This window comes from Plectrocnemia conspersa, unplaced genomic scaffold, assembly GCF_051122295.1.
Source record: "Plectrocnemia conspersa isolate PC_06_02 unplaced genomic scaffold, ASM5112229v1 ptg000007l, whole genome shotgun sequence".
In the NCBI taxonomy this organism is placed as follows: domain Eukaryota; kingdom Metazoa; phylum Arthropoda; class Insecta; order Trichoptera; family Polycentropodidae; genus Plectrocnemia; species Plectrocnemia conspersa.
The window spans coordinates 2,710,696-2,732,921 of NW_028277171.1; the positions used below are offsets into that span (position 1 = coordinate 2,710,696).

At 34.1% G+C, this 22,226-nt stretch overlaps 4 protein-coding genes across 5 annotated transcripts; 3 read left to right on the forward strand and 1 right to left on the reverse strand.

Annotated features, from left to right (window-relative positions):
- Positions 1 to 126: 126 nt before the first annotated feature.
- On the reverse strand, positions 127 to 10,786 carry ncm (pre-mRNA-splicing factor nucampholin). 2 transcript variants are annotated; one of them, XR_015810282.1, is made up of 5 exons: positions 9,351 to 10,786; positions 8,629 to 9,289; positions 5,793 to 5,931; positions 2,957 to 5,687; positions 127 to 2,378 (listed from the first exon to the last, which is right to left on the reverse strand). XR_015810282.1 is itself a non-coding variant. In XM_088188999.1 (5 exons), the coding sequence occupies exons 1-5, from the start codon at positions 10,645 to 10,647 to the stop codon at positions 1,909 to 1,911; spliced, it is 2,340 nt and encodes a 779-aa protein (XP_088045125.1). In that variant the 5' UTR covers positions 10,648 to 10,786; the 3' UTR covers positions 127 to 1,908. The 2 variants fall into 2 exon arrangements, 1 of the variants encoding a protein (XP_088045125.1); XM_088188999.1 differs by having other exon boundaries at positions 127 to 2,003; positions 5,540 to 5,687.
- On the forward strand, positions 147 to 1,901 carry CycY (cyclin Y). Its single transcript, XM_088189003.1, has one exon. It carries the CDS (start codon positions 257 to 259, stop codon positions 1,247 to 1,249), a length of 993 nt encoding a protein of 330 aa, XP_088045129.1. The 5' UTR covers positions 147 to 256; the 3' UTR covers positions 1,250 to 1,901.
- A 790-nt stretch (positions 10,787 to 11,576) lies between the features above and the next one.
- On the forward strand, positions 11,577 to 16,231 carry LOC148233671 (reticulocalbin-2). Its single transcript, XM_088188933.1, has 6 exons — positions 11,577 to 11,882; positions 11,955 to 12,102; positions 12,174 to 12,324; positions 12,385 to 12,583; positions 15,418 to 15,541; positions 15,613 to 16,231. Exons 1-6 carry the CDS (start codon positions 11,663 to 11,665, stop codon positions 15,779 to 15,781), a joined length of 1,011 nt encoding a protein of 336 aa, XP_088045059.1. The 5' UTR covers positions 11,577 to 11,662; the 3' UTR covers positions 15,782 to 16,231.
- A 165-nt stretch (positions 16,232 to 16,396) lies between these two features.
- On the forward strand, positions 16,397 to 19,497 carry LOC148233672 (uncharacterized). Its single transcript, XM_088188930.1, has 13 exons — positions 16,397 to 16,581; positions 16,644 to 16,721; positions 16,925 to 17,050; positions 17,623 to 17,682; positions 17,749 to 17,814; positions 17,885 to 17,968; positions 18,030 to 18,170; positions 18,232 to 18,318; positions 18,392 to 18,605; positions 18,677 to 18,795; positions 18,859 to 19,010; positions 19,076 to 19,213; positions 19,287 to 19,497. The coding sequence occupies exons 1-13, from the start codon at positions 16,537 to 16,539 to the stop codon at positions 19,390 to 19,392; spliced, it is 1,416 nt and encodes a 471-aa protein (XP_088045056.1). The 5' UTR covers positions 16,397 to 16,536; the 3' UTR covers positions 19,393 to 19,497.
- Positions 19,498 to 22,226: the final 2,729 nt, after the last annotated feature.

Consider the following 22,226-nt stretch of genomic DNA (forward strand, 5'->3'; position numbering starts at 1 on the left):
GAGCGTTGGGATACGATTCATTCGCTGAGTTCTCGCAGAAAGTTGTATGTCGCTAAGCATTTCCATTTAGTTCGGTATTACCCCTCCCCCGTTGAGGCGTGCGATGTGACGTTTTTAAGTTTGGCCATAACAGGGCGTAGCGCGTCAGAGCGAGTTCGCCGGCCGGCCATCGCGGTTCGTCTGGGTGTCTAGGTGTCTAGGTGTCTAGGATCGGGCGCGGCGGCGGGGATGCGGCGAGGATTGTCGCGCCGCCGCCATGGGCAACTGCTGCGCGAGCTCCGCGCCGCCGGAGCGGGCCAAGCCGCCCAAGGAGGCGAACTTAGCGGGCGACGGCCAAGCGCCGCAGCACGAGCTCAGCGCCAACAACCTGCAGCATATCAGCGAGCGGCAGCTGGACGACGGCGACCCGGACCCCTCGCAGCACCCCTGCGCCGCCACCATCTTCATGGAGCGGTCGCGCCAGGAGAACGGCCAGAGGCCGCGCCACGGCCACACCAAACAGCTGAAGAAGAGCTCCTCCTGCTCGACCATCTACCTGGACGACAGCACCGTATCGCAACCTAACCTCAAAAACACCGTCAAGTGCGTAGCCTTGGCCGTCTACTATCACATCAAGAACCGCACGGACCAGCGCCGCGTCGACATCTTCGACGAGCAGCTGCATCCGCTGACCAGGGGTCGCGTGCCCGACGACTACGACCGCCACGACCCCGAGCACAAGCAGATCTACAAGTTCGTGCGCACGCTCTTCAACGCCGCCCAGCTGACGGCCGAGTGCGCCATCGTCACGCTCGTCTACTTGGAGCGGCTGCTCGTGTGCGCGGAGCTCGACATCCAGCCCTCCAACTGGAAGCGCATCGTGCTGGCCGCCGTCCTGCTCGCCTCCAAGGTCTGGGACGACCAGGCCGTCTGGAACGTCGACTACTGCCAGATCCTCAAGGAGATGACAATCGACGACATGAACGACCTGGAGCGGCAGTTCCTAGAGATGCTGCAGTTCAACATAAACGTGCCGTCGAGCGTCTACGCCAAGTACTACTTCGACCTGCGCACGCTCGCAGAGTCCAACGACCTCTCCTTCCCCGGCGAGCCGCTCAGCAAAGACCGGGCCCAGAAATTGGAGGCCATGTCGCGCGTCATGGAGGACAAGCTCAGCGCCGAGCTGCTCAAGAGCGGGGTCAAAAAGTGGTCCAGCGTCGACGACGTCAGCCAAGGCGGTCCCAGGAGGAGCGTCGCCATTCTCTCCTAGTGATATCGTTTTTTTGATATTTCATTATCGCGCCCTGCGGAGGGTTTCAGTTCCAACTGTCTTCCACTGGGATACACCGAAACTATAATATCGACATGCAGTCTATTTTTCACCAACGTTAACTTTCGTAATCGACGTAATCTTTTAACCCTTTCCGCAGCGACCGATTCATGTCTCTTTTCGTAACACTTACGCGATTCATTATAAAGCGCGTCCGACTGATTTTGAATCTTGACGCGATCCAAACATTTTATACGATACGCTAATAAAGTAAGTTTTTCGAATAGAGTACTGTAAGAAATTTTGTTTAATACTATTTTTATACATTTGTGTATATATACATGAGACGTTGGCGATCCATCGATCCTAGTCTCGTAGTCTTTTTTTCTCTATATTTTATAAGAAGCAATAATTTTTTATATATATTTCGTAAGGAGATAGTTATTCATTAAAAAAATTCACAAAGATGCATTTCGACAAACTCGTTATTTATTCCAAAATTAATTATTACATATTGTATGCGTTATGTATAAACTTGTTTTATTTCTTAGCATTTATCGTACATTAACATTGGCGATTTTAAACAAATGTTGTACGACACTAATATTGTAATAGCATATTATATATAACAAAAATATAACTAATAAAATCATATTTATTTATCTTCTCTTTTTCGCTTGTTCCTTTTTATTCTTCTTTGTCGATTCCTTTTTACTGCTCTTTGTTTTCGTTTTCCTTTTTTTCTTTGCGGGTTCTGTAATAAAATTAAGTCAGCGTAAACAATCGAGCAATAAAACAACAGCGATTCGAGTTCCCTATGTTGGCAGCACTGTAAATCAGACAGCTGTCAATAATCACCCATGTTCAAAGTGTTTGCAAGAACACATACGAAATGGATCATTCAACGCGTTAAAATTGTTATACAGAAAACAAAATTCTGTACACTGTCCATCAAAATTTTCAATTTCATCGTCTTACTGAGCGAACAAAATTGGCGCCCGTACAGTCAAGAATATTGCTGCTGTAAGCGAAAGTGTGACCGAAGGCCGAAGACCCGGAATTGTCGATTCGTCGGCGTTTGTAACTTTTTTATTGCTACATTTGGCGCATTTTGTATCTGGATTTGCAACTACACCCGAGTAACATCATTCAGATAACATGAACGGTGAACAATTTATGCAGTGTTAAGAGCTGATTTTTCAACAAAAATCTTCTCTGATAAGGCACATTTCCACCTCTCAAGAGTATGTTAATAAGCAAAATTGCCGCATATGGGGTGAGAAAAATCCTCATGATTCACAAGAGACCATTTATTACATGCCAAAATTGTGCGCATTGTGGTCAGGTGGCATCGTTGTGCCTTATGTACCTTACTTTTTTTAAAACAATGAATATTGGACTGTAACAGTCAGCTGTGAGCACTATAAGCACACAATGACCGACTATTTTTCGCACGAAATTGAAGAAATCGATATGGAAGACATGGGGTTCCAACAAGACGGCGCAACTTTCCACACATCGGGTGCTACATTGGACCGTTTTGTATGAAAAGCTCCCAGGTCACATTATTTCACGCTTTGGTGACGCCAACTAGTTGCCAAGATCATACGATTTAACACCGTTGTATTTTTTTTTTGTGGGGTTACACTAAGTCGTTTCTACGCCGACAAACCTGAAACGTTGGAGCACCTAAAAATCAATATCCGCCAAGCTGAGATACCGCCCAAAATGTACGAAAAAGTCATCGAAAGGATCGGCTGCCGCAAAAAGTCCAAAAGAGGCCATTCAATTGATATTATTTTTCATAATTAAGGAAATACAATGTTCGATTCATAAAGAAAAATTAAAAATATTCTTAAATTTGTTTTTTTAAAAGAACTTGTACATAACTAGAATGGCCTTAGTTTCAATTTGCGGCTCAAAATTCTTAAAAAGAAGGCCAACAAAATGCATGTCTGAAAAATATGCATGGCGAGGATATCACGTGACTGCAAAATTACAAGTATTGCAATCCCAATATCCTATATACGTATGAAGGTTGTCACATTAGTCTGTTTTTTACTTATATTTGCAAAAATGTAAAACTTTTTATAAATTAGCGATAATTTCACTATTCTTTGTGTTTGTTAAAGGTATCATATCAATGATGCTATTTAGTAACAGGATATTTTTTCTTTCGATATTTTCAACCTTAAATCAACAATGGCAGTGTAGATAAAATAATCTCAGATAAGCTATATTATGCTTTATGAGTTTCAACTCGGACATAATGCAGCAATAGCAGTTAAAAACATATGTAATGCAATGGGCAGGGATGCCATTCAATTTAAAAAATGTCTAATGTGGTTCTAAAAATTTTGACATTGAATATCTACGTAAGAGCGGGTATGGGTAATTAGTGAGGATATTAGGGCTGCCATCAAAGGGGGCCCAATATTAACGTTACAGAAATTATCACAAAAACTCAACGTGTCACCTACATCTACATCACCTACAAAAAATAAGCAAGAATCGAATGAAGCATATCTAAACCGAATTTTGACCAATAGGAGAGTGCAAAAACAATTATTATCTTTTCGCAGAAGTCAAAAATTCACGTCCAAAGCAATAAAATCGTTTCGATGCGACGGCGCCAAAACGATTTTATTGCTTTTGACGTGAATTTTTGACTTCTGAGAAGGGATAATTGTTTTTTATGGGCTCTCCTATTAATCAAAATTCGGTTTAAATACGCTTTGACCATTACATTTATTTCGGAAGTCCGTAGTAATATCGGTAAGGATAGCTATCATATTTTTAAAACATAGTGCAGACAAACAATGGAGCAATATGCGAAATGCGACGTCTGTTTAAACTTCTGATTATTTATTCCTGAGAGATGAGTTGGCTTAATTTGTATTTTGGACTTGACCTAACGAAGGTTATAAAGCTATAATTAATTTTAGAACTTTAAAAATTAGGTTAGGTTTGGGTTTGAATCTAATGTTTGAGAGCCAAATGACACTGAAACGTTCTTTGTATTTGAAGAGTAATGAATATAAAAAGACAAAACTAGAAGTTTTGCACTATATTAAAACTGCTGAGAAAATTGTCCATATTTGTAAGGCATTAGGACTTACGTGGTTTACCATTCAAACAATATGTGACAATAACAAAAAAAATTATAGCACATTTGCAATTGGCTTCACTTTCAAGTGCATCAAAATTAACTCGACAAAGAAGTAACGTTATGGAAAGAATAGAAAACTATTGAGCATAATTAACAAAATTAACAAAAGATGCCAATGATCCAAGAAAAGGCTAGAAGTATTTTTGAAAATTTTAAGAGCGGGAAAAATTTATAAATCGACATAATCTACACAGTATTAAGATGAAAGGCGGAACAGCTGCCAATACGGATACATATGCAGCTCAAGAGTATCCTAACTTGAAAATAATTATTGAAAGAGGTGGATACCTTCCGGAACAAGTTTTTAATGTGGACGAAACCGGAACCTATTGGAAACAAACGCCTGAAAGAACTTATATTTCAAAGTAAGAAAAATCTGCATCTGAAGAAAGATTTACTTTGCTTCTTGGTGCTAATGATGCAGAGGATTTTAAGCTAAAAACACTTTTGGCATATAATTCTGAAACTCCGAGGTGCTTTAAAAATTTAAATAAACAATTACCCGTCATTTGGAGATCCAAAACACTCTTTGTGGATTGGTTTAAAAATTACTTTTTCCCTGCAATGGAAAAATATTTTCAGGGAAAAAATTTAAGCAAAAAGGTTTTGCTCCTATGGGATAATGCTCCAGACATCCTATTAATTTATCAAAATCATCTGAAAATATGGAGATTGAGTAACTTCCTAAAAATACAACATCCCTAATCCTAACCTGTGCATTAAAAAAATTCGGTATTCGAAACCAAAAAGGAGGCAAAGACCTATCTCGGGTTGCCAATAAAAAAAATATTTTATAATTTAGAGCCCAAAACAAATAAAAGCTCAGTATGTTAAGTTGGCATTGACACATTTTTAAGAACGATGTAATCCTTAAATTTAAAAAAAAATTAAACACAATGATTTTTTAGCACTCAACACAGAAAAAGTACGCTAAAAAATCTCATGTTCTACGGTGGAACAATTCATAAAATGAATATTACTGGATTAAAATAAACTCGAGGTAATCGAAATTAAATAAAAATATAAAATTTTATGTTTTACAGAAGCTAAAAATAATAGAAAATCAGCATTAAAAAAATCTTGACTAGAGTGAAACTTAACTTTAACGTCACACAATATACCTGAATCTGATGAATCGTCCGATGAGCTGGAGTCACTCGATGAACTGTCGCTGCTTCCACTACTGCTGTCGCTGCTGCTACTGCTACTGGAACTAGAAGAGGAGCTGGATTCGTCTTTGGTTATATCTATTGAAACGTTCGGTGCGGCCTGTAAATAATTTTTTTAATTAAAATCTTATCTAACAATTTTACGTTACTCGAGTTGTATCAATGCAGCTTCCCACTAAATGGTAATCTGTAAAACAATACTCGCCTTGGGTGCTTGTTTAAGATGATCTCTAAGCTCGTCCGTAAGACCTCCCAAACCGATCGAAGTGAAGAAGTTGATGGCGAATCGAGTGTTTTTAGGATTATCTCGGGGGAAAAGTCCTGCAAACGCATCTTGCAAAGTCCTAAAAATATACATATAAATTCAACTTGTGTAATGGAAATTTCAACGTCGACACGACCAGTGATTTGCAAAATTATCATAAATTATAATTGCAGAGTGGCGCAGAGAAATTATGCATAGCAAAATAGCCGCAGATAATCTCTTTGAAAAGAAACTGTCGACGAAATTCATGAGGCATGCACAAGACTCAAATCACATCGAAGGATACTTAATTGATCAACAGCATAATTTACATGTAACGAATCAGAAACAACAAAATCACTTCTTTTCTATTAGTACGTGTTTAAATTAGTTGTTCACATCACACTGTCTAAAATAAGTTAAACAGCTCAGTGAATATGATTCATACAAATTCAGACTATCTTTAAAAACTATTGAAAGGAACCTTTAGAGCTCAAAAAATGTCTAAATGAAGAAGCACACATTTCATCATAAATACTAACCGAAAGAATCAAAGTTGTAACCTTCAGAAAATAATAAAAAAAAAAAAAGATTTGACGAATTGCAATGAGTCAAAATAACTGTGGTTAATGTATACGTCAAACCGCTTCTAAAATTTAGATAAGAAATACTTTCCAGGAAAGAGAAAGGATGACTTGCTAATGGAAATTTCAGTGAATCATCCAAATCTAAGAAATTATATTTCCGAGCACTCCTTCCTCCGTTAGGTAACGTATTCGAACTACGTTTGGTGCTAATAGTTTAATCTTCACTCAGGAAAGACAAATGTATACCACAGCAATAGGCTGCAGTCAGAGCCTAGAGTCTGCGACCTCAAGAAAGTGTCCTTAAATAGCGGCATATTCACATTTTGGAGATTCTGAAAGAACTTTGTTTTAATGTGTTATCTAATTACCAGCGCTTGCGATCCCAAGTATTGTTTGAAGTAACTAATGCAAGAATAAGAGTATTTGACAACTAAAGTTTCAAAGAGATTTCTCGGATACTTTTATGATAGCGGTCGACAACCTTTAGTGCTCGCCCACTTATTGCCACCACAGCCAATGATCATGATCTGGAGGTATAATTGGATTAGCTTATTTTTTACTGGACTTTTATTACTAGTGCGCTAGGGCAGGGCTGCCCAACCTGATTTTAAGTCGGTCTTTAAATTAAGATTTTAAAAATAAAAATATATTGATCAAATTAAAGATCGAGAAATGGTCACGAGACGAATTAAAAAATTAGGTGAGAATATAATTTGTCTACTAAAAGAGGACATAAATATATGCATAGCCTTATCTTTACAATTTGATGAATCAACTAATGTAATTGATACTGCATAATTAATGATATTTATCCGGATGGTATTTGAAGATTTTTCAATAAAAGAAGAACTCCTTAAAGTAATACATACACACGGTAAAACAAAAGGAGAAATATATATATACAGTTGTAATAACTTTAAAATAGAAATAAAATTTCCCATTTATAAATTGTTTTCGAATACAACAGACGGTGCTCTATGTATGACTGGTCGCTATAATAATCTTATTTTTTTATGCCAGAAAGATCATTTTTATCATACCATTGCATTATCCACCAACAAGTTTTATGTTCAAAGATATACATGATGTTATGGAAACTTTACAAGGCAGTACTCTTCTGAGACGTCTATTTCAATTAGAAAATGGAGATAATGGAACTTTTGTTACGCATTTATGTTTGCTGGCTTAGCAGAAGTCGAGTCTCTTGAAGTTTTTAGAGTTATTAGAAGACAAAGAGTTTTCTCACTGATAAAGGTGATAATTACTCACAATTAACAAACAGTGGTTATTTATTTAATCATTCTTAGCAGACTTTAGTTCGAAACCCAAGTGATTGGAATCTTAAATTACAAGGCCAAGATAAATATTTATTAGATAAGATAAGCTTGTTACAAGTAATACAAGATTTTGAAAAGATTGAAAATATCACTTCACGCAAAAGGTCTTTAGAAGTTTTAGAAACTTTCATTAGGTTAAGTCTAAAATATTTCTCTCAGGGTAAAATAAGCAGAAGAAGTACAGACCTTACCAATATTAATATGGACATCTGATATGAGAGTATTGGTTAAAGTGTATTCAAACCAAATTTTGGTCAATAGTAGGACGCAAAAAAAATTATCACCAAAAATTCACGTCAAAAGTAATAAAGTCGTGTCAACGCTGTCGCAGTGGGAACGGTCATTAACGACCGTTCCCACTGCGACGGCGACGGCATGATTTTATTGCTTTTGATGTGGATTTTTGACTTCTGAGAAGGGATAATTATTTTTTGCGCTCTCCTATTAGTCAAAATTCAATTTAAATATCCTTCATTCGATTTTCATTTATTGTAAGTCGTTATAAAAAACTTACTACATATTGCCTTATGGAACACCAACGGACTATCGCAACACATACAATAATTTTTTGTTTCTCCAACAACACAAAATTGACGTCTTGCTGGTTTCTGCAATTCATTGTACGGAAAATCTTCTGTTGATCAAAATTCTGTTTAGATATGCTTCGTTCGACTCTAGAACGACTTTGATTATAAAAAGTCTTGAACTCTAAACAGGGACATCATTTGGGGGGGGGGGGGGAGGCAGGTAGGGGCATTTGCCCTCCCCCCTTGAATTTGGCCAGAAAAATTCATATAATTACCAGTGCTTGCATTCCCAAATATTATTAAAATTAATATTTACAAAATATATAATATAGCTATAAATACTTACACATCCTTCAACCTCTCGTTGAGCTTTCCCAAGCCCATGTACTCGGCCAATTCTTGAAACAGTATTTTAACGAATATTCTACTGGAGCTGGTGGTGTCTTCTTCGTTCAATTTGACGCAATCTAGTGCCTCCCAACTGATGGCGTCCGTGAAGAATAGATGTGCGAAAAACTTGCTGACGTTTCTTAATCTGTTAGTGTCCAGTCTGTGGGCGGTACCGTACGAGTCTTTGAAGATCTTCTCGAAAGGACCGACATATATTTTATTGATCTGACAGAATCTTTGCGCCAACAGGCCGTAAAACTTTTCATAAGTCCTCTGTTCGGCGCAGCAATCCAAAAACATATGACACAGTTCCACTTCTTGTCCGGGCTTCAACTGCATCTTCATGAGCTTGTGGGCGCATTCTTGGAAATCCAAACTCGAGTGGATCGTCAGATATATGGTCCTCCGCAAAGCGATCAGATTCGTTTCGGTATTGTCGATTATTACGCCTTCCTTTTGAACGCTCTCTTGGTTCTCTTCGTCCGATTCGGAGCCTTCTCCTTCTCCGTCCGATTCGTCGTCTGAATTTGATTCGGCATCGCTTCCGAGTATCTCTTTGCATAGATCTTTGTACTTTTCTTCGTTAGTCTCGTAGTTAGCGTCAAATTTGAACACATCTGAAATATAATAATTAGCATTAAGATCGTTATTTTTTTATAAGAGCATTTTTTAACTTACTCAACAAATCTTGGGGATCGGTGACTTCGTCCAACATAATTAAATGAGTGAACTGATCTTCTTCGGGAACCAATTCCAAGTCTTCTTGTACGGCCACGTGATCTTTAAATCCGTCTTTTCTGATTTGAAATATTACTTCGATCATGTACTGAACTCGTTTATCTAACTGTCCCTCGTGTAAGATATTCCGAAGCATTTCAAAAATAGCATTAACTCCTTTCGATGACACTTCGGTCAATTTTTGTCCGCATTCTTTTAAAAAGGCTATAGCGACTTCCACCGAATCGTCGGTGGGACTTTCAACTAACAAAGTTAATATCTCTAACGCTAATATCTCATGAGAGACTCTCTGATTTACGAGATGGGCTATGAAGGTAGCGGCGGATATACACAACGGTTTATCGTTTCTTTTAAACCCGCGTTTGAATTGAATGACTAATCTTTTAAGTAGCAATTCGCCTATGTTTGGAAATCTGGAGTTGATGGCGGAGGTCAGAGCGGCATAAACGTGAGTGAAAGTCGGAGACGCGGCTTGAGCTTGAATCACCGATCTACACAATAAACCTCTACCTCTAACGATATTTTCTCTCAACAGTTCTTTTATAATCAAAGCGATGTTTCCAGTATTTATTTTATTGATATAACCGTGGATGGACTTCTTCAAGGCTTCCCACGATATCCTCTGATAAGCCGCCGAACTCTTATCGGTAATCTCGGCTCTCATCATTTTGAGTTTAGCCGGAGGAATATATGCACCGCCCGTTTTCGTTGTTAACAAGTCGTCTTTTTTAGGCCTACGTTCGATTTTGTTCTCGGAGCCGTTCGCTTCGCCTGATGCGTCATTTTTAGAATCTTTTTTTTCGGAAACGTAATAGCGAGACCCGATTTCCAAGTCCTCCTCTCTTCTATTAGATCTTTTCTGAGAATCATAATACCTCGATCCGACTTCTCCTCTGTTGGATTCTCTCCTATCTGGATCGTCTTTATCCCAGTATCTCCTATGGGATTGTTCATAGTCTCGCCTATCGTTTATCGTATATTTATACCTCTTCGAATCGTCATATTTTGATCTGCCGGATTCGTACCTGTCACGTTTATCATCTCTGTTTTTCTTACGATTTTCATCATATTTATCGCTTTTGCGTCGTTTATCGGTGTCGCTGCGGCGTTCTTTACTAGATTTGCTTTCTTTTTCGTCTTTTGAGCGTTCCTCCGTTTTCTCGTTTTTGGCTTTACTTTGTGAAATATCTTCGCGCTCTTTTTCCGGAATTACTTCCGGAGATTTACTTTTTGTCATTTTTCAAAGTAATAATATATTTATTCGAACCGATTCGATTAAAAATAAGTCACGTGTAAACAAACGTGCGCCTTCAGGCCGTAACAAGAAACAGACGCGACATTAACTGTCAAACTTCTCACGCTGCTCTTAGCACGACAAAATCCGACCATTCATTTACATATTATAATACGCTGGCATTACACGTTGCCCTGTTTAATGTTAGCAGTTCGTATCATTTCATTATGATATTTTATGATTTTTTGCTTTGTTTTATTATTTTTAATTAATCGCGTAGTACATAATCGTGGCGCATTGGGGTAACCTGTTAGGTCACGATGGTCTTAATTTAATCTAAATAAATATTTATATTATTAAAAAAAAATATAAAACTAAATACACCATATTTTCTTACAGTAAAAGCACCAGTTATTATCACGTTTAGTACTGCTAACTTTTAATTATTCAACGAACAAAATTTATGCATTACAATCATAAAAAAATTAGATTAAACAACATTTTATTTATAGTGTGCATTAAAATATATAAAATCTACAAAAGCACGCGAAACTCTCTCATCTACAAATCTAAAATCTAAAAATACTCTGAGATTGTACGCAAAGTTCAAGATTTACGATTGCCATCGGAACTATATTACGGATTGTAAAAAATTGTTAATTTTAGATCCAAGAAAATTCTGGAGATTCGTTAACTAAAAACAGGACGGTCACTCCTCGCTGACATCGATGAGTTGGAACAACATCAATTTTGAACGTTCTGAAGAAATTGCCGACGGGTTTGCTAAATATTTTCAAACCCTTTTTTCTTCAGGACCAGATTTTATCCCAGACTACATTTTGAAAGGATGCAAGTCTGGTATTTTGAACCCTCTTCGGTTTATATTTAATTCAAGAAAAGGAACAATTGTAACTGATGAAAAACGGAACATCACTATCCAGTCTATGTTTATCCCGGCTCAGTGTGCTACAGCACGAATCTGATGTGTTCTCTCGTCGTTTGATCGTCAGCCGCAAAGATGAGGTGGCTGCGATCGGTGGCGATGCTCGCGCTGTTGACTTCGTGTCTCGCAGGTCCTGCGACGCTGCACGCGCACGCTCACGCTCATTCTCATTCTCATTATAATTCCGATTCGGACGAAAACAAGATTCACGGGCAGCGCGAGCACGAAGCGCACGGAGCCTCTCATTACAAAGACGGCGAGCACCACTCTGAGTTTGACCACGAATCCATTCTGGGTAAAAACGGGGTTTAAACTCCCAAGATCAGACATAATTGCTCAACTAAATTATAAATTATTATTATATTAGGGAGTATCAAAGACGCCGAGGAATTCGATCATCTACCGATCGAAGAATCGAAGCGCAGACTGGGCATTTTGCTCCTACGAATGGACGTAAACGGCGACAAGTATATAAGTAAACAGGAATTGAAAGACTGGATCATGCGTTCGTTTACGTTAGTATAATTTTTTTTTAAATTGTTAACCGTTATTATCCATTTTTACTCAATTACTCAAATTACCACAGTAAACTGTCGGAAGAAGAAGCTAAAGAAAGATTCGAAGAAATCGATTCGGACGTAAGCGGCAAGGTGACTTGGAACGAATACATTGCCGAAACTTACGGCATTGAATCGGAATACAGTATTCACGTAGACGAGAATAGCAGCGATGAATCGGTAATTACATTATATACTAATATTTCGTTTACTTTCGGCCAATAACTGATTATTTTATAGATGATGAAGGAAGATAAGATCATGTTCAATGCTGCAGACGAAAACGGAGATGGTAATCTCAGATTTGAGGAGTTCATACTGTTTTCTAATCCCGAGGAGCATCCCAAGATGCACCGTTACCTTTTAGAGCAGACGTTGAGGGAAAAAGATCTGAACGGCGACGGAAAGATAGATTTTCAAGAATTTATCGGCGACAAAGGTATAATAAAATGTGTATTTTCTATGTACTTTTTCTAGTGCAACTTTTACATTTATCTGAACCTTTTGGGAATATACTAGACTATATTATGGACTAAACGAATTCGTAACTTCACTTATAATCACCATTATGACATAACTAACCATCAGACTTTCACAGTTGTTTTTGAATTTTTGTCGTTTGATGATCTTGATGCGATAGAAGCACTATTTAATCTGTTAGTCTCAACCCTATTGGAATTAAAAAATTAGCACCAATTCTATGATCACTATTACGGGTGCCTTATAGCAACTGAAGGTCTGCACGATCTGGTAAAATACACCTAGTTGCAAATATTTTTTAGTATGATTTTAAATTTGTCATTTTTCAAAAATTTTGCTCTGACAAAAGAAAATATTTTTCCAATTTCTAGCTGACCTTTTGATTCTGAATTAATAATTAAATTTTAAAGTAAAGAAGTAAAAAACTGTTATAAAAATTACTATTTTCATTATTGTAATATATAGTGTATATACACTATGTACACTCGGGTCTCTTTCACAATTTTTTAACACTAGAATTACCAAAAAATTCACATACCATATGGACACCAGTAATTCTGACTGACCTACAAATAAAATACCTTGTTCAGAATATATTTATTTATAACCTATTTTTTCCTTTTAAATAGCTTTATATAGTATGTTATTTTCTTAAATGATAAAAAATATATTTATATTTTAATATATAATTTAAAAAAATAAGTTTTAAAAAACTACAAAAATAATTACTTGCTACAGTTTTTTAACGCACCAGATACGTTCCACCGTAAAACTTGTAAAAAAAGTGATAGAATACATAGAAAAATTGAAGATTAGTTGGAAAAATGGAAGATTATTATAAAATAAAATGGTTGTGGGCTTGTGTTTTTTTTTAATTTGAATTTATGTTTTTAACTCAATTTAAGAACTTTTTTGTCTCGTTTTTAATTTTATAAATTGTGAGAACACAATTATTTGATTTATAAAATAATATTGAAAACAAAACATACCATCCTTTTTTTGCTTCAAAATAATCACAGATGCGGACGTTAGTGGGCCAGTTGCATTGCTTGCATATTCAACCAATATGTAACACGCTTTGAAGTAAAGCTACAAAGGGAACTTTCGGTATTTTTTTAACGCCTTCAACAATGAATGGTACTTCTTAAACAGATACCTCTATGGGGATGAACGACGCAGGATATTGGGTCTTGCTACGTTTTTTGTGTGCTGGCAAGAAATCTGACTTTTTATCAATTATTTTTGTAGTATATCTACTCCTTAACAGATGTCACTAATAATATTTTAATTTTGTCTCACGGAATATTAACACAGATCTAAAGGTCAACGACACAGGTGAGTTGCCTGTTGATTCATTCTACACTCCATTATCTCACCAGTGACTCGTGTTGTTTTCTCGAGGATAACAAAGATTTATCAATAAGTAAAGATTATTTTACAAGCCAACTCAGTTTTTCTAAATTTGATTTCAAAAAAATATAGAAATAACAGGCGACTCACCGATTAATCACAAAAAATACAGGCAATAAATATTTGACTCTAAACTCCATACATAACTACAATAACAAAAATTAACAATTTTATTATTTATAATTATAATATGGAAACTAAAATTAAGATTAAAAATAGACAATGCATCATAGGCATAATAATCAATGATAAAAATGCAATTAAAATCGTTTTTTTCAGTAATGTAATTTCTGCTTTTTCTAGGGGGGAGGGGGGAAAGTTGGCCAGTCAATCGTCATTTTCATAATATTTATTTTTAATTTAGATTCATAATATTTCATTTAATGGAAACATAGTGTAATATCAAAGTGCAGACAAACTATGGAGATACAAGATGCAACATCCGTTTGTACTTCCTTCCCTTATTATCTCCTGAGAGATAAGTTGGCTTAGTTTGTATTTTGGACTTTAAGAAGTTATAAAACTAAAACTAGTTTTAGAACTTTCATTAGGTTTGGTTTGGTTTTAAGCAGCAAATAGACGTTTCACGAATGTCAAATTGAGTTTTACATACATTATAAAGCAACATATAATTTCACTAGCGCCTATCAGCTAAATTATATTTTCGCTAGTAGAAATATATATATATATATTTACTAGTGAAAATGTATTCAGATTACCTGTGAAAATGTATTCAGATTACCTGTGAAAATAAAAGTTGATAAGTATGTAAATGTAAATAGAAAAGTTGAAATCATATAATTTAACTAGCACCTACCAGATAAATTATATTTTTACTAGTAAAAATATTTATTAACTGGTGAAAATGTATTCTGATATAATTTCACTGAAACAACACTAAAAAATATTTTCGTGATAGATTCGATACAGTTTTTTTAGATTTTCTTTGTGGAATAATCCGAGAATTTCCAGCTTATAGTCAAGGATGTCATTTCAGCTATTTCCAGGGGGGGATCAAAAGTTGACCAGTCACTTATCTTTTTCTATTATTTTGATTTCGTTAAGATTCATAATATTTCATTAAATGAAATGCATTTTTCTGACCAAATTTAATGCAGATGCCCCCCACTTAGGAGGGGGAGGTGTGAAAATGTCCCCCCCCCCTCCTAAATGGCATTTCTGTATTTTTTAAATTTTGTAATAGCACAATCAAAAGACAACAAATTTTTCAAAACAATTTCATAGAAACCTTATTGTAAAAAATTTAATGATACAACTAAAATTAGTATGAAATAGTACTTATAAACCATGTCATATTGTCTTTGTGGCTTAAGATATCAAAATATATAATGTACTTATTGATTTTTATATTTTTGTTTATAGGAATTGAACAAGACAAAGAATGGCTTGCTGAAGAAAAAGATAAATTTGACAATGACTTTGATTTGAACCACGATGGATATCTATGGGGAAACGAAATAGAAAATTGGATTATTCCTAACAATGAGTAATTTTATTTTTATTAAATATGTAAGCCAATTATGTATTATATTTATTAAAATATTTTTTTTATTACAGAGAAATTGCCGAAGATGAAGCAGAACATCTATTTGCATCTTCCGACGACGATCACGATCTGAGGCTCTCGTTTTATGAAATAATAGAACATCACGATTTGTTCGTCGGCAGTGAAGCGACAGATTACGGTGATCAACTCTTGGGATCGCACTTTGAAGACGAATTGTAGATTTTTTAAACTCATAAAATATTTATTATTTTGTTATGATATTCTGTATTAAACTCCATGACATGTTTTATTATTGATTTAATTTTATAAATTGTATTCAGTATTTATTCTAGTCTTAAAATTGTACCGTTATATCAATTTAAATGCAGTTTACCCGTATAATGTGCCATTTTTATATGAAATATTAATGACAAATATATTGTAGGAACAATTATTGTGATATTGTGATGTTCGAGTATATGTGTAAATGTGTTCACGTAAGTTATCTGATATATGCGTGTACATATTTGCATAAACAAACTGATTTTATATAATACATAATATTTGTAACGAAAAATATTGTAATAATCGTAATATGTGTATTTTATTACTATACATGTGTAAATAAGGATTTTAATTGATTAATGTAATATTACGCGCATAATTCGTATTAAAATACATTTAAATAAACCAAATTTATTTATTTCTTACCTTTTAGTTTAGATCTAGGATCAACATACATTGATATGAAGGACTAATTTTTTATCACACTCTGTTAATTCATATCATAGTAAATCCAGCATTTCATGGGCGTAAATGAAATGAAAAAGTTATCTGTCTGGGCGTTTTATCTTAGTATACATATTTATTTATGGATAACCAAAAATAACTCAGCGGCCATGTTGCTTTTTGGTACACAGTCAACCAGTGTTCGTCTGGGATTTGTTTGTATACAACTCGTTTTCATACTAGTTTAATAATCGTTTGCGATAAAAATGGAGTTAGATATAAACAATAGTGCCAGTGATAGGTTATATAGAGTAAGTATTAATACCTTTATTTAGTTTCAATGGAATTAATAAAAGATTATGGTTATAAACAGGAAATATCCCAGTTATGCGATGATGACAGTGATGATATCGAAGATCTGAGGCTCAAACTGAATTTTACTAAGAAAATGGTAAACAATAAGTGCATTGGCCTTTGAAAAGTGATAATTCATACTAATGTATTATAGTAGCTAAAGAGTTATTATTAAGATGTGATTAATAATAGAATCCACGTGGCTATTACTCATAGACGATGCTTCTTGTAAAATTGTCTTTTGTTCGGTATACTGCTATTGAAATTTATTTTATTTTTGTATAATTGTATGTATTATAGTTAAGAAATAAAGAAGAAACACTACAAGTGCTGGAAGGCAGTTTAAAATTCAGCAGAAATCAAGTATCAGAATTGACACGTTGTTATGATATATTGCAAAAAGATAGAGATGAAAAAGTGATAGAGGTAATATTAAATTATATAAATCTTCCCTTAGTTAATAAGAACAAGGAAAAAAATATAACACGTTGGAAGATACCCAGTGGAATCTTCCTTTAAATATAATACATAATATACTATAATGATTTTTTTATAATATAATTTCAAATATCGCATTTTATATCGTTTTTATATCTTATTGCATTGGATAGTAGTTTATTTGTGTAGTAAATTTATAACTTGATAATAACACAAGTATAAATAAATAATCGATGATTTCAGTCGTTTCATTAACTTTTCCCACAAAATCATTTGTAATATTGTATATATAATTCACTTCAAGCGAAATTTTGGGTTCTGGGTTATAATTATAGGTATTTAAGATAGAAAAAAGTAATTTATTGCTTATGTTCAGTCAAGTATATATTTTTGTTAGATTTATAGGTTATTTTGTAATTAGTCGTTTTATTAATTAATGTAATTAATGTATATCCAATTGCACAGCTTAATATGTTATTAAAAATAAGTTTTAAATACGCTAGTCTAATCTATATTGTGCTTGTTATTACATAAGAACCCTAATTGTTGTTTTGTATCAGATTTTAAATTTACAAAGGACGATCAATCTTCAAATGAGAATGATTGAAGACTGTAAAGCGGTAACTTTTAAATTTATTTTAAATAATACGTTTTATGATACGTTACGTTCTCAATTAAAATTTCAGAATAGTATCAACGACGATGTATTCTTTCACAAATTGGATATGGATAATGAAATACGTGAACACGAGGTACGTATGATTTATATTACATTGTTTAAGTTTATTTTTTTTACTTATTGTATTAACATTTTTTAAATAGATTGATGAGTATAGAACTGAAATAAAATCGTTACGTTTTGATTTAGAAGTTATGGAAAATTTATACAAAGTTATCACAGAAGAGGTATAACAAATTATTTAACAAAAAGATGATCATACATTTTAATTTTATGAAATATTATCAGATAATGAAGCAAGAAACAACCATAAATCTTTTAAGGCAAGCTTGTTTGGATAGAAACGTAGAGGTATTTGACTTGAAGGTTAATAACGAAATGTTGGTCAGTAAACTACAAGAAAAAGATAAAATAGTCGAATGTCAGAATGTGAGTATGTATGCTTATATATATTGCATATAAATATTTCATTTATTTTTATGTTTCATAGTGTAAGCAGATAACAAAGACTCTAAATGACGTCAATAACGAATGGCCTACATTAAAAAAAAATCTTAATGTACTGAAAAAAATATTGGTAATACAAATATTTTATGTTTAATATATATTATATGTAGTAGTAAATTTATGATATTTTAATTTATTTACAGGCAAATGAAAATAAAAATGACTTAAATATAGAAACATATCTACACTTTAACAAAATGGAAAGTGATAAAGTCAAACAAAGAAACGTAAATTTGACTATAAAAGTATACAATTTAATTAAATTATTATTTATTGCTAAAAGAAAAGTGAGAACAAATAACTCAAAATATAGAAGGGTAACAAATAATCTGAGATCAAGAATTAAAGCAATACAAAGTAAAAGCTAATTTAGTTTTAAAATTGTTAATATTGATGTTTTAATATATAAAACTGCTAATCATTTTCAGCTAAATTAAATACTGCAAAATGCAATAGAAAAATGTTACAAGAGCATATTAATATAAAAAATGATCATATAAGTATTTTACAAAGGGAAATTGCAAAATTTATTGAGCATTGTAGAGAAGTATGTATAAAACTAAATACTTTGTATTCTACTAATATCTTGACAAATTTTAATTCATTTTAGGATAATGATACAAAAGAAACAATAAAATTAATGCAAATTAAAACAATAGATTTTGAAGAGAAGTTGAAAGAATCTTACGACATTAACAAAGAATTTAAGATTCAGTTGAATCAAATGCAAGATATGATAAACAGCTTACAGGATAAATACAAGTAACTATAATTACCTTTATAAACATGCTAGATATTTTTATTTGTAAGTATTTAACTTTTTTAAGGGCAAAAAGCGACTCAAATTCTTGGCTCGAAGTACAATTGGGAGAATCGTCCGTTAAAGGCAAAGAAATGTGCATCAGATCGCAGGAAGTATTCGAATGTGCCAGAAAGTTACTCAAGCAAGTGAAAGAAGAAAGAAAGTGAGCTGTTTTTTGTTCTATTGCCTTTAAAAATCGTTTTAAAAATATCATAGTAACGATATATTTTTTCTAGATGTATGATAAAGAAAATCAACAAGTTGGAAAATGTAAATCGCTTGCTTGCGTTAAAAAGCGATTATTATGATGATGGCAGTAATGACTTCTATATAGACAATTAAATAGCTATTTACATATATCTTAACTATAGATAAGTTTATTATTAAAATGGACAATCACTATACGTCATGTATTACATTTAACAAATAAAATTATTTATTGTATTTTATTTTCTAATCTTTAATTCAATTTACTTTGAGCTACATGAGAGTAAATTATTTATATAAACTTATATATAAAATTTTAATTTCATCGCTATTTTGATCATTATTAATTTCTTCTGAACATAATTTCTCCAATTTAACTACAATTTCGTTTGATATGCAAATATGTAAAATAAATTAGTATAAGATCCAATAAGAGATACTTATTTTGAGTAGCTTGGATTATATTATAATGATATAATCTAATAAGGTGAATATAAGAATAATAAGCGTAATATTCTGAAGTCGGTTCTTTTCGTGAATAGAATTTTTCAAACTCCAGTAAACCAATCTACGACAACGTCATGCTACGCAGTTTAGAGAAACGAATTGAAATGTGTTGAATCATCGTAGCGATAAAGAACTAATTATTTTAACGAGTCAGTTTTTTTACCACTTTGTTTATTTCGAGTGGTGTCCAATTGAGCAAAATAAACTGCAATTATCAAGACAAAAGTATGCGGGCGCCAATGACGTTTCAACAAAATGAAATCGTTCCCTTTTTATTCCATTTTTTGAGAAAATTTGACTGAATTATTTTAACATTCGTCTTTGGATTTACTATAAATTAAAACAATAAGGAACTTCGCATATTATTATATAATATACAGAATATTATTATGAAACAAAAAATCACAAGATTTGGACTCATGTTTTCGACATCGTATATATAAATACGTGTGTTTAAAAAGTATCGTTTTTATTTCTTTTTGCATAGTAAAAAATGGTACAAACGCGACTACCTAGTATTAATTATATATAATGGGGGCCTATCTATTTATTCATTCTTTATGGTCAAAACTTGGCGGCACTCTGGTAGCACTGACGTGACGGCAGCATATTATTTTGGTGGACCTTAACGGGAAGACAATGGCCGGTGGTGCCTCGTTTACCGTTCACTCGTATATATGTATTTAAATAACAAAATATATTTCAATAACAATAATAAAATTTAATTTAAATAAAAATACTAATGCAGCGGCTCAATCTGTATATAATTCACACCCGTCACCATCTGTCCGCCAAAATACAATGTACCGATTTAAACATTAACAGCACACGGCCAAAATAAGAGGTTCACGCGTTCAGCGATCCAATCAACACAGTCGGAAACAAGACATGCGCAAACTTGACCCCTTATCATGTGGATGTCAAGACGCTCGGTATGGCCATGGCAATCCCGCATGGATGAGTACTAGCTTGATATAAAATCGGATTGTTCAACGAGAAACTCAAAGAACTCTTACAGAAGATGGATTGGAACTGATGAACACCACTAAACTTAGCTCATATATCGCACGCATGAAAGTCAGCATGACCCAATCAGGCATCGGCATCATCGCCTTCGCGTCGTTCTTAACCGCCATACTCAAACATTTTCCACAGAACTTAATGGAAATGCGAGAATAGTAAATATATCATCCCGGCGGTGCAACTCGGCTTTCGTAAATATTCCCTCATATATCAATTCAAGTCGTAAAGGTTTTTAACAAAGTCTGGCGCATCGACATAACGCATACAATATCGGAAGATGGCGCTACGTGGTCGATGTGTCAACTACTGAATTTGCACATGCATAACATATTATTCAGAGTATGGAAGTGCTATCGAGTCAGTGGCGTAGCTTGGGCTTGTACCATGTGGATATTGTTTAGCGCATTTAGATTAGGAACCACATTACACAAAATGTCATTCCATCGCAAAAATACCGCCCCCAAGCAAGTGTTAGTCGGACGGTCCGACCCCCCCCCCCCTCCCAGCTACGCCACTGTCAAGTAGCAGTATTGAGTACCCGTCTAATTCCAGCCTGTGTACCTTTTCATGCAAATGCAAGTAAAAATTTTACGGCTCTTGAAAGTTGAAAATGATGGGGGGAAATATATAATTATAATATTTATATACTGAAAAATTCACTTATAGCTGCAAAATTATCTAAAATCATATGATTTGACATTTAGATATTCGCTAATTTTCAAATATATAATGCTTTTAATTCTTTGCTGAATACAGATTGGTATTTGTTACAGTCACACTCGCTATTTAAAAATATTTTGTAAATTTAATTTAAAATTTCTCTTACTCTATTTCATAGTTTTTTTAAAACTTAAGAGACGGCTTGAATTCTACGCATACATTTGTGAGGGGCTTATATAGTCGGTGACACTGGAGCATCGCGGGCAGCACCGGTATGAAACGGCATCAAGGGACTTACTCAAAAAAAAGATTGGCGACTAAAACGGAAGGAACGTTTCACCAGTCGGTGCGTAATTATAAGCTTTCTGTAACTATGTAATCTTAAATAGTAAGTAAATAAAGGATAGACTCTGTCTCATTTCTCATTTCCAGCTCTTCGCTGCACATTCATTTAAAGTCAATATAATATTGAATTGATAATTATGCTAAAAACAGCATACGTTTGGTACTTTAATTGGTGATTTATTTAAAATTGTGCATTTTTACATTTTTAAAGAACTGGTTTAAGCCCTGCCTGCTGAAAACCGATATATTGTTGTTCGCATTAGCATTTGAGGTTTTCCTCAAATGCAAATGCTAACGACGATTGTCGTTTCATATATTTTAAGGTTTAAAATTGCTTGAATAGAATATAAAAACCTTATTTTAAAAATATTTGTTGAAGTTTACTCAAAAACATTTGTAGATATATTAAAATGGAATATTCGTCAAAGTATGTT